The 12,346-nt window shown below is 45.7% G+C and overlaps 1 protein-coding gene across 1 annotated transcript; it reads right to left on the bottom strand.

The window, feature by feature from the left end:
- Positions 1-5,827: 5,827 nt before the first annotated feature.
- On the bottom strand, positions 5,828-12,023 carry TMEM170A (transmembrane protein 170A). Its single transcript, XM_073659332.1, has 3 exons — positions 11,753-12,023; positions 9,547-9,717; positions 5,828-7,823 (listed from the first exon to the last, which is right to left on the bottom strand). The coding sequence occupies exons 1-3, from the start codon at positions 11,877-11,879 to the stop codon at positions 7,693-7,695; spliced, it is 429 nt and encodes a 142-aa protein (XP_073515433.1). The 5' UTR covers positions 11,880-12,023; the 3' UTR covers positions 5,828-7,692.
- Positions 12,024-12,346: the final 323 nt, after the last annotated feature.

The following is a 12,346-nucleotide window of genomic DNA, read 5'->3' as shown; positions in this document are numbered from 1 at the left end:
CCATATACTGTATTTATTTGAATACAGGGAGTGCCACTCTTACCTATTGCCATCGTCTGGTACTGGGCCCACGGACAAAAGTGATGCTGTATTATTTAAAGCATAAAGGATATCTTTAAAGGGTACCTATTGTTTTTTTTATATTTAATAATTAGTCCCTTCTTAATCCCTACCAATCACTGAAGAAAACATTCTGTAGTGTGCAGAGTTCCTCAACATCACATCAGCCAGGCTTTTTTTAAACTTTTGTAGTGAATCAACCATTACAAAATCACATGGTCATAATGTCACTGCTCTTACAGTAAAGAATTGCCTCCTGTGATGCTTAGTAAACCTGCTTTCCTCTAGACTACACATGTCAAACTCTGGCCCGTGGGCCAAATCTGGCCCTAAGGGTGAGTTATATTTGGCCCTCAATGACGGGGACTATGTGGGGCCCATTATTCTGTACGGAGGACTGTGTGGGGCCCATCATTCTGTACGGAGGCCTATGTGGGCCCCATTATTCTGTACGAGGGACTATGTGAGGCCCATTATTCTGTACGGAGGACTATGTGAGGCCCATTATTCTGTACGGAGGACTATGTGAGGCCCATTATTCTGTACGGAGGACTATGTGAGGCCCATTATTCTGTACGGAGGACTAGGTCTTTCATTTTGGCCCCTTGGGAGTGAGTTTGACATTCCTGATATAGACAATGACAAATTGAACAGAACAGTTTTTGGGTCGGTTCCCTTATCGTGAATAAGTACGCTGGTCTGCACATTGAATGCAGTGAGTCCTGTGTCCTAATGGATGCAATAGTGCCAATACTAGAGCCGGTGACCTGCGGAGTTTGTGTTGGGAGGTCACTCGCTCTATAGTACTACTGCTAACAAAGCTATTAAAACACAGAGCATAGTAGTCGGCGCTTATAGCAAGTGAGCAAATCTGCTACACAGAGGCGATCTGTTCATCACCTGGATGTAGCAGAGCCGATCAGGCAGGTGCAGCTTCTAGTTCCCATGGGTACTATAGAAGCAAGCAGAAAGTAAAAAAAAAAAAAAAAAAAAAAAATGTTTTTAAAATTATTAAAAAAATATAGAAGTTTAAATCACCCCCCTTTCGCCCCATTCAAAATAAAAAAACAAAAAACCCACATATTTGGTATCGCAGCGTTCAGAACCACCTGATCTATCAATATAAAAAAAAGAATTAATCCGATCGGCAAACGGCATAACGAGAAAAAAAAATTCTAAATGCCAGAATTAAGATTTTTTTTGTCGCGGCAACATTGCAATAACGGGCAATCAAAACATCGGATCTACCCCAAAATGGTATCAACAAAAATGTCAGCTCGCTGCGCAAAAAATAAGCCCTCACCCGGCCCCAGATCCCGAAAAATGGAGACGCTAAGGTTCTTGGAAAATGGCACTTTTTTAAGCAAACTTTGGATTTTTTTTCACCACTTAAATAAAAAATAACCTATACATATTTGGTGTCTACGAACTTGTAATGACCTGGAGACTAATAATAGCAGATAAGTTTTAGCATTCAGTGAATGTGGTAAAATAAAAAAAAAAACCTGTGGAATTGCACTTTTTTGCAATTTCACCGCACTTGGATTTTTTTTCCCGTTTTTCAGTATACAATATGGTAAAAAACAGTGATGGCGTTTAAAAGTACAACTTGTCCCGCAAAAAATAAGCCCTCACACGGCCATATTGACCGAAAAATCAAAAAAAGTTATGGCTCTGGGAACAAGGGGAGCAAAAAACGAAAATGCAAAAACGGAAAATGCTCCGGTCCTAAAGGGGTTAATGGGAGAGTCAGATGGCCATATAACTCAGATGAGGATGGCAACACAATGCTCGGACTGACCATTGGCTCTACCAACAGAAGCTTGACAGCTAGTATTTCTATGCAGCGGTCACTCTCGGGTCGGGAAAGCCACCAGCCAGTCCGAGCGTTGTGCTGCGATCCTCATCTGAGTTATACGGCCGTCTGGCTCTTCCCATAAAAGATGTATTTCAGCAGTGCTAACTTCTGCACAAAGCACATTACAACCTCAAGTTTCTGCAAATTACACACTCCTCTTTGGCCAAAAATACCCCTCAAAATTGCTAAGAGGAGTATCTTTTTGCCCCGATGTAAAATATGAGGTGGGACCTCTGGGCACCAGTGAGATTTCAAGTGATCACATCCAATATCGCAAGCAATTCGGGTGGAAGAAGCAGAACACGCATATATTAGTCAAAACATTTTAATCATTATATAAACACAGTAACACCAATATTAGAAATATTAGTAGAAAAATAAAACTTTTACCTTTTGAAACAACCCCTCTAAGTTTAAAGGAACAATTGGTCAAAGGATGACATAAAGGTGACGTAAAGGTGCGCATAGTGGCGACATAAATGCTGGAGCCATTTACATAGTTTTCTAATTAAATTAACACTATGCTTTGTATATGTGACCTTCAATTATATCCAATAATAGACATCAGATTCAGAGCAGGCCTAAACATCAGCCTTAAAGGTAATACAACTTACGGGAAAATAAAGTGTGTGCCTCTATGGCTAGGTAGCCCCTGCATCCAAAACATTACTGCTTCTGGACTTTTAAAGAGGACCTGTCACTTGCTTAAAATATATATTATATATAGTTAAATACCTTGTAAAGATCCCTGCGCACCTCTGATCCTGTTGCTCTTTTCTGTTTTGAGCTGCGTTGCTCCGTTGCAGAGATATTCACATTTGTTTCTTCTGGGAGCAGTATGTGAAATCTCCACTTGTGGTGCATCTGGGCATTCCTATAGCATCTTTTCCGGGGGTGTGCACTTTCACCCCTCCCTCCCAGATGCTGCCAATCACAGCTTAACAGTTGATCCAGCAGTTTAAATAGTTGATACTGCTGAGCTATGATTAGTGTCTGGGAGACAGGGGTGAAAGTACACCCCCCCAGAGAAGACTGCAAAGAAACCCCTAGTTGGTCTGCAAGCAGAGATTTCACATGGTGTGATCCAAAAGCAACAAATCTGAATATCTCTGCAATGAAGTGACTCAGTGCAAAAAGGAAAAAAGTGACAGCATCAGGAGAGCTTAGGGTTTTTTTTTTTTTTTTTTTACAAGGTATTTAACTACATCTTTTAAGCAAATGACAGATCCTTTCGGTGGGCTACATGCAAAGTGCAACTTCAAAATCACCATTTGCATGAGTCACGCACGGGTTTGGGCACAGACTTTACCGTGGGCATTATCGGTGTCAGATTCTGAATATTAATAAAACAAAAACATTAAATATCGACATTAAAATCCTCAGCTCATGCTCTCAAATTCTGCTGTACATGGGAGAAGATTTAATAACCCCATTCATAAGCATTATGCTGCGATCGGTTGCTGAATTAGGACCAAACAGCACCAAAAATCTGCCGTAGCCCAATAGCCCGACATGCTTAACGGTGTCATCACGTAGATGCCTGCTGGTGCAATAGAGATCGGTGTCAAACCAAGTACAAAAAATAATTATATAAAGACCTTGATCAAATGTGGGACGACGAGTCAAGGAAGGGGAAGCTGAGGTCACATTTATAAAAAACCTGTAAAGGGTGTTCTGTATGTTTAAAACTAATCGCTGCCGCACCAAGAACAAGATAATATCACATCTTATAGAGGCGCTTTCCTAATCTCATAAGACCCCATGCAGAATGATGGCAGTCAGACAATGATGGTTCGTTCAGACAGCATCTTCCTCTCCTGACTCCTCCATACACAGTAGCGCTCACTTTGTCGAGCGTTCCCATGTTCGTTATGAGGGAGTCGCTTCTAGACTCCTCTGGCGGAGGCTTATCTCACCATGCGCAAGAAGATCAGAAGTCCGAAATCGGATCCTAATCTTCCCCGAAATAATCTGTCCGGGGTCTTAGTGCTGCATTTAGATGGGTAAATAATTATTGAACAGGCGTTACTGGGAATTAGCATTTAAGTGATCCGAGGCCGGCAAATGTCAAATGCTCGTTCGCTGGGTGCTCTATTAGGCCAAGTGCCCACGTAGCGTTTTTGCGGCGTTATTACGGCAGCGAAAAAGCTTGTAAAACAGTCTGCCATGCAAAGCAATGTGAATTCGGATGTGCTGTGCACATGATGCGCTGATTTGCGCGCCGAATTCGCATTGCGTTGCAAAACGCAGCATGACCATTTCTACCGCGATTACGCTGCAAATTCGCGGCCATTGAGGAACATTGAAACACAGCAAACCCGCAAGTATATGTGGATTTGCTGCGTTTCAATTAAGGCTATGTGCACACGATGCAGAAATGAAGCAGAAATTTTCCTGAGCATTTCTGCATCTCCTTGACAGAAAAACGCATGTGTTTTTTACGTGCTTTTGCATGCGTATTTGATGGGTATTTGCCATGCGTTTTTCCAATGCATTGTATAGGCAAATACGCACGCAGAAACGCACAAGAATTGGTCATGTCCGTATTTTTTCTGCAAGTAAAATCTGCGCATAAAAAATCCTGACCATGTGCATAGAACTTGCAGAATGTCATAGGAAGTCATGGGATAAGGTATGCAATGCGTTTCACTAGCGTTTACGCGCTGCAAATATGCACCAAAAACGCATCATGGGCACACAGCCTTAATTCAATGGTCGTGAATTTGCAGCGTAATCGCGGTGCGTGTGGTGGAAAAAATAAAAAAGTTAAAAATAAACAAAACCTGTATATTCACCTCTCCGGTGGCCCCCGGCCACGTCCTCTCTCCTTGGCGTCCCGCAGTGTACTGTCAACACCTGCGGTGACGTCATTTAGTCACCTGATGGTCACGCGACCGCTGACGTCGGCGGTCAGGTGATGGTCGTGTGACCATCAGCTGACTAAATGAAGTCACCGCAGGTCCTGACAGTACACCGCGGGACGCCGAAGAGACAGGACGCCGCCGGGAGCAGACTGGAGGAGACCGGAGAGGTGAGTATACAGGGTTTTTTTTTTTATTTTTAACGTTTTAATTCTCTTTTTTTCACTATAGATGCTGCATTTAAAGCATCAGTTGTTCACACATTATAAATCCATGAAGGTTGCATGGATTTATATTGTGTGACCAACTTGTCAAGCACTTTTCCAAGTGATGCTCAAAATTGCTTGGAAAACTGCTTGAGAAAACGCATGCAAAAACGCTGAAAAAAAGCTTCTCTCTGGCAGAAAAAACACATGTAAATCTGCATGCGTTTTTTTCTGCCAGAGAGGCAAAAAAGCTCTGCATCAAATCTGCTACGTGGGCACATAGCCTTAAGCCGTAAAAATTCCCTGAAGGCAAAGCAGGATTTTTGGGGTCTTGTCTGATTATTTTATAGGACCTACAGGCATCATCTGCCAGAGAGAGAAGGATCGGTACACTCAATTCACATGCTTGATCCTGAGAAGATCGGATCACAGTCTGATTATAGTGTGATCAGCATAATCGGACCGATTTGCTTGTATGAGAGAAACGCTGGTGGGACCCGAGCCTAGGAGTAGGCACCAGCTACAGGTCTGCTGACATGAACCCGACAGCCCAATAAGAGGTCGGGCCGGGAGCGTGATCCAATGCCAAACACAAGGCTCTGTACAGGTCTTATTAGTGACTAGGATGAATTTTAGAACAAATCTGTTCCTGCAGCAGGGAAATACAGAGCACAAGATGGTCTGGTCTAGATCTACAGCCCCAGATGACCTCTACCCACATCTGCTGTGCAGGAGGAATACTCTCACCTCTTCCTAAATACATATTAGAATAAAGCCCGGGCAGAATCCACATCCGATACCTCCGCTGGGCACAAATGGATAAGGACTATGAAAGATTCAGCTGTGGTTGGAATTAGTTTTAACATTAGGAATTGCATATATAATAGTCAAATATTACAATTTATAAAGGATATAAAAATCAATATAATTACATGCATTTACAGAGAGAATATCCCAAATCTGAAATCCTCAAAAAGTGTCTCCAGAAAAAGCCATCTGATCGTAAAGTGCAAGTTATAATATTCAGGAGGATCTGCTTAAACATTCACAATGCTATATTCTGTACACACGTCATGCCGTAGGCTACATGGAAATGCTATGCAGAGCATTTATCCCCGACACGGCTCTGTAATGCCGGCCATACACATAACATGGCTGTCAGCTGAGCACTCCTGTGTCCTCTAGGCGAAAGCCGCGGCTCATCTCTGGGAGAACAAAGTGATCAATTGTCCGAAATTGGATACGCCCGATCCAACGATTAGTTGGTTGTCGGCCGAACCAGTCTATCGGTGGATTTAGCCAACATTGGTCTAATGTGTATGGATGCACCTTAGATCCAGTGGCCCTTTAATGTCGCTGACAATTTCAAATAATACAGAAAACAACGCTATTACTAGTGATGAGCGAGCGTGCTTGTTTAACCCTTTTCACTGAGCACGCTCGGGTGCTTACCAAGTATCTTTGGCATGCTCATATATTATGTTCGAGTCCCTGCAACTGCATGATTTACAGCTGTAAGACAGCCTGAACACATGCAGGGATTGCCTGTTTGTTAGGGAATACTCACATGTGTTCAGGCTGTCTTACAGCTGTAAATCATGCAGACGCAGGGACTCGAACATAATATACGAGCACGCCAAAGATACTTGGTAAGCACCCGAGCGTGCTCGGGGAAGAGGGTTAAACGAGCACAATCGCTCATCACTAGTTACTTATCCAGCTCTAAGGTTATCCTCTTAGTTTTTGAAACAGTTAAAAAATAAATTATAAAGGTTCTTTTTTTGAGGAACCAGAAAGAATACATGTTAAAATTAATCGGCCATCAATGAACACTCGGAGAGAGATTCTGTGCAAAACGCACTCCCCGTCTCTTTACAATCCCAGAAAAAAACAATTCAGGTTCAGCCACATTAAGACTTAAAATCAACTGAATAAAAAGTTAAAATTGCTTTAAAATGACAGGTCCGACAAATGGAAAGGGACAGAATGGTGGTTAGAGAGGGTTAATTGTACAAAATAAGAAAAGCTCCCTAGCAAATAAAAAAAATAGGGAGGCACAGATATTTTTTTAAAACGTCCACACCAGCTAGAGATTTTCCACAGCAGAAATATTTGCTCCGAATTGTGTGGATTTTGCAGCATAAAACAGACATTCTGTGGATTTATGTAAAATCTCTTCTTCAATGCAAATGTAATATTCGGCAAATTTACCCCAAGACCCCAGCTACATGGTAAATTGCTGTCCCAGTAACGGCGACTCTGCCCTGCAGCAGAAGCTCCCGTCTACTGCTTCAGGTTACACCAGCCGTGATACTTGGGGTTCAACATTCGAGGATCCTCACACAATGACTTTCCCCAGGACATAAGTCTTTGGGGCTCATGCACAATGTATGGACCCCACAGTGTATCCGGGCATTATCCCCTAGAAGCCCCTCATCTGTACCACCAGCACAACCCAGGTACAGAACCATCAGGACTAGAACTCCTAACTGCAGTCTGAACTTGCTGGTATCGGCTCATCCTGGGCCACCGCCGTCACCGGCTTTCTAGGACTCATGTAAAGGCAACGTGACGATCATAAACTCCATAGTAATATAGACATGGCTGCGGGTCTGATGTGGAGCTTTCATCATTCAGTGCCAAGTTCAGCCACGATGTGCATCCTCGGAGGTCGGAAGGGATTGATGGACAACATTGGTGGATTGGGTTACAAAGTCGCTAAAATCCTTAAGAAGGAAATTACAAGCACGCAGAAGGTCTGTCCCACGCCGTAGACCAAAGCAACGAGTGGAACCATTTCCTTGGCGGCGGCTCTGTAAACCCCAGCAATGGCGGCACCTACAAAAGAAAAGGAAATGACCGTGGCAGATTGAAGTTCCAAGTGTCCATGGCTGAAATGTCATACAATTAACTGTTTATGATAAGAATATGCCCTTTATATACACACCAATATGAGGGTGCCATCACATGCTCTGATAGAGAGTAGCAGTCAGGTATTTATAGCTGCAGCCAATCACTCTACTCCGTGGCTTGTGCCGCCTGCAGCAGAAGAGAAGCTAACCTCAGGGATTGACTGCAGTCGTGATGTCACAGCTGTGCCCTATAGATCAGGGGTCACCAACCTGCCTTACCTTCAGAGCCACATTCAGCTCAGAGAGTGTCACAAGTCACATTCTAGGCAAGGAAATCTTAGAAGCCCCACGTGTGCCCCCCTCCCCTCATCAGGCAGGCAGTGCCGCCCCAAGTGTGCCCCCCTCCCCTCATCAGGCAGGCAGTGCCGCCCCAAGTGTGCCCCCCTCCCCTCATCAGGCAGGGCCGCCCCAAGTGTGCCCCCCTCCCCTCATCAGGCAGGCAGTGCAGCCCCAAGTGTGCCCCCCTCCCCTCCCCTCATCAGGCAGGCAGTGCCGCCCCAAGTGTGCCCCCCTCCCCTCATCAGGCAGGCAGTGCCGCCCCAAGTGTGCCCCCCTCCCCTCATCAGGCAGGCAGTGCCGCCCCAAGTGTGCCCCCCTCCCCTCATCAGGCAGGCAGTGCAGCTTCAAGTGTGCCCCCCTCCCCTCATCAGGCAGGCAGTGCAGCCCCAAGTGTGCCACCCTCCCCTCATCAGGCAGGCAGTGCCGCCCCAAGTGTGCCCCCCCTCCCCTCATCAGGCAGGCAGTGCCGCCCCAAGTGTGCCCCCCCTCCCCTCATCAGGCAGGCAGTGCCGCCCCAAGTGTGCCCCCCTCCCATCATCAGGCAGGCAGTGCCGCCCCAAGTGTGCTCCCCCTCCCTCAAGTAGGTAATGCCGCCACAAGTGTGCTCCCCTCTCATCAAGTAGTAATGCACAAAGTGCCTACTTATAAAAGTAATAATCTCCCAAATGCCCCTTTTAAAGTAGTAGTGGCCTGAGTGCCCCTTATAAGGTAACTGAAGCAAATTATCTGATGGACAGCAGACATGGAGTATACAGAGTAAGTAATAGGTAGTTGCCAATGTTGGATAATTATTTTGCGCCAGCATGTTTCCATGTATGCCTCCACTGGCACATAGGTATTAAACGCTGGGGCGTCACTGCTTTCACAACTGGCCTGGAGTAACCTCTAAAGTAGTATCACGCACAGCATTTGTATGAAAACTGCACTGTTTTTGCAAAACAAAAATCCACCTTAATTTATTAAGGATACATTAAGCGCACAGTGCATTTATTCTTGCACAAGATCAATCTTCTTGCAGATCGCTCATCCTTCAAGGCGCCAAAGCTCAAGACTGGGCCGAAGGCAGTCAGAAAAATATTGGGGGGGTGGGGGTACATATTTTTACCAGAAAATGGCATTCGTATGTGCCCCCATAAACTTCAATAAGGTAGAGTATAAAGGGTAAACTTTGGGCTCCTTTTACCTCCTTCACGTCGGTGTCCCGCAAAATAGAAGAAACAAGGAGATTAAACGTTCGTTCTTTGGATTCTGCATCGTCCCGGACCCCCAGCGGCTCCCGAACTATTAGCTATCCTGGGAGTAAGGGAGATGTTCCACCCTCCACATGTGCAAATTCACATTTTCAATAAGCAACTGGGGGGTGCACTTACTTGTTAGTATCCCTGCAGATATTGGTCCCAGAATCCCCATGAGCAAGATTCCCACCGACATGAACCGTCCGTATTTGTGATGACGAAGGGTGAAGAGAGCCAGCAGGCCCGCGGGGATGTGAAAGAAAAGCGAAGACACCAGTGCCCACAGGAACACTCCATACCACATCTCTGCAAGAACAGAAACGGAGTCAGTGTATGTTCACACTAGCCGTTTTTTTTCTGCAGCAAAATCTGATCTCTTGGCAGGAAAGAAGCTGCGGAAAAAACGCAGGTTTTGGTGTGTTTTTTCAGGATCTCAAAGTTCAGCTTTGCTTTTTCCACAGAAGCATGAACACAGGTCACCAATGGCAGTGCATTTACTTACTGTCACACTTTGGTCTGCCATTGAGTAGATCAGGCATTGTTTCACACCTTTGTCAGCCACAGTTTGGATTAGTACAGTTTAATTAAATTAGTGATGCATAAAAACATTGGCCGCCCAAGGTGTGAGATTGAACAATACGTGGTCAGCCAATGTTTCCTTTTACAAATTCACTAATTTTATTAAACTGTACTAATCCTAACTGCCATCTCAGGTGACCAAGACAAGGTGGTAAACTTAGGAAAATCACAAAAATAGATGAGTTTCACATACTGCTGTACTTGCTTTTTTTCACTAAAAATGCAGCAAAAGCTGATGGCTTTATTCACACTAGGCATTTTTTCACCACCCATTACTTTCAATGGGTGAAAAACACTGAAAGAAGTGACATGCTCTATTGAGCAAAAAAAACATGCAAAGCCCAAAATACTGACATTACAAAAATCAAGATGTGTGCATGAGATTTCTGGAATCTCAGACTTTGCTGGTACTGTAAGGCGCAGCTGAAAATTTGCATTAAAAAAACACTGAAAAAAAATCCTAGTGTGAACATACCCCAAGAGAACACAAATACCTGACACAGGGACACAAGAACAGGAGGAGCTCCAGCCCTATAATAAAGGCTTACAAGGAGGATCACCATCATCACCGTCCCAGCGGTCATCATCCTCCTGCGAGCACCTCGGCTGCAGTGCTGGCGAGAACAGAAGTACCAGCGGCGTCTGCTGCCAATCACAGACACTAATACACGTGGTACCTGTTCACACAGGACAGATACGCTGACAGTTTTATGCCGTGGAAAATCTGCTGTGTATGACTGAGAAAGACTGCGGGGAAAATCCACAGATCACTGGATTTTATGGTTTCACAAAAGTTCTGTCATTCAGGAGCAGTTTGTTGTAAAAACACATCACAGCGCTACAGCCGATCACTGAGCTCAGCGATTGTCCGCAGCACTATCCAGGTGATGTCTGCGCCGCAGTCAGACAATCAGAGGTCGGTGGCGCGGTAAAAACTTCACACTGAGAGGAAAAGCTGTTTTTTTGGGAAAAAAAAAATAAATTTGCCTGAAGGCCACAAAACCTCGAAAGAGAATCAGTCACCAGGGTTTTACTACCACATCTGGTATGATGTAGGGGCAGAGATCCTGATTCCCAAGATGTGTCACTTACTGGGCTGCTTGCGTGATAAATTCTCTAGTACAACGCACGATTTAATCCCGCCCACACCACTGATTGGCTGCTTTCTGTGTATACTGTGCATAGGCAGAAAGCTGTGAATCGGTTGTTGGATGCAGGGTAACACAGAGCTTATGAATATGGAGGACGACATGGCAGCAGGTTCCTGACCAGTCCTCTAGTGATAATCTGCTGGTAAAAGTGATTTTTTTTTTCAAAACTACAGCAAGTAGCCCAGTAAGTCACATCGCTGGAATCAGGGTCTGACGAAACCAAGCAGGTTTGGAGTTCTGCCGTATCGCAGTAAGGCCACGTTCACACCTTCAGTATTCGATCAGTATTTTCTAGCAGTATCTGTAAGCTGAAAGCAGGAGTGGCACAAATACTGAGGTCACATCAAGGCTCGTGATCAGCGCGTTATTTCAGCACGCCGCCTATACAGCCTGCATTACACCTGCCGACAGGAGGAGCACGTGACCACCACACAGCCGCCTGTATGGCTGCACACAAGCAGTCCTGCTACAGCGCCCCCTCCAGTGCACAGACGGCACCGCGGTACGTGCGGGCGGAGGGCAGTGATAAGTAGCGGCCGGGACCACTGACACGTGATCGATGCCGTCCCGCTGACCCCGCGGCCGCACTCTATGACCGGCTCTCCGCTCACCCGGGAAGGAGCACAGAGTCTTTGAACACACAGTGGAGTTTCCAACTCGCGGGACAAGACTGAGGCTCAGGATCTGTTGCAGCAGCCCGGTCTCGCCACCCGGCCCTCCTCCGCCGCTACTGTCCATACTGCCGCCATCCAGTGTCACAGGCCGCAGCGCCGCCCCGGGATTTCCCAACTCAACTTGCCCGGGCCTCTCATCCCTCCATCCCGGGACTGGCTGCACAGACAACTTGGAAGCTCTTAGCCAATCAGCGACAGGGGAGAGTCTCTGTATAAAAATATACCTGGCCCTGAATGGATAGAAATAATGTCAATCATCCGGTCAGCCAATGGAAGGCTTGTTATCGCTGTGTAACGTGGTGATGACGTGTTATTTGGGTTAGTGACGTCCTTGGTACGTGCGGGCACGCAGGAAGCGCTGGGGCGCCATGTTTATGTAGGGCAGCGGATGCCCACACTGTGCCACTCACCAGTAAGGCATAGCAGCGGCCAGTTATGAAGAGTGCTGTCAGGACTAAGTATGGGAGATAACCAGCGATTAGAGCCGCCCAGATACAGCCAGTAAATTGTGTTTCCATACAATGCAGGGCC

This window comes from Phyllobates terribilis, unplaced genomic scaffold (genome assembly GCF_046119375.1).
Source record: "Phyllobates terribilis strain yellow unplaced genomic scaffold, ASM4611937v1 Scaffold_13__5_contigs__length_258822181, whole genome shotgun sequence".
NCBI lineage: Eukaryota > Metazoa > Chordata > Amphibia > Anura > Dendrobatidae > Phyllobates > Phyllobates terribilis.
This window is presented reverse-complemented; position numbering and strand designations above follow the sequence as displayed.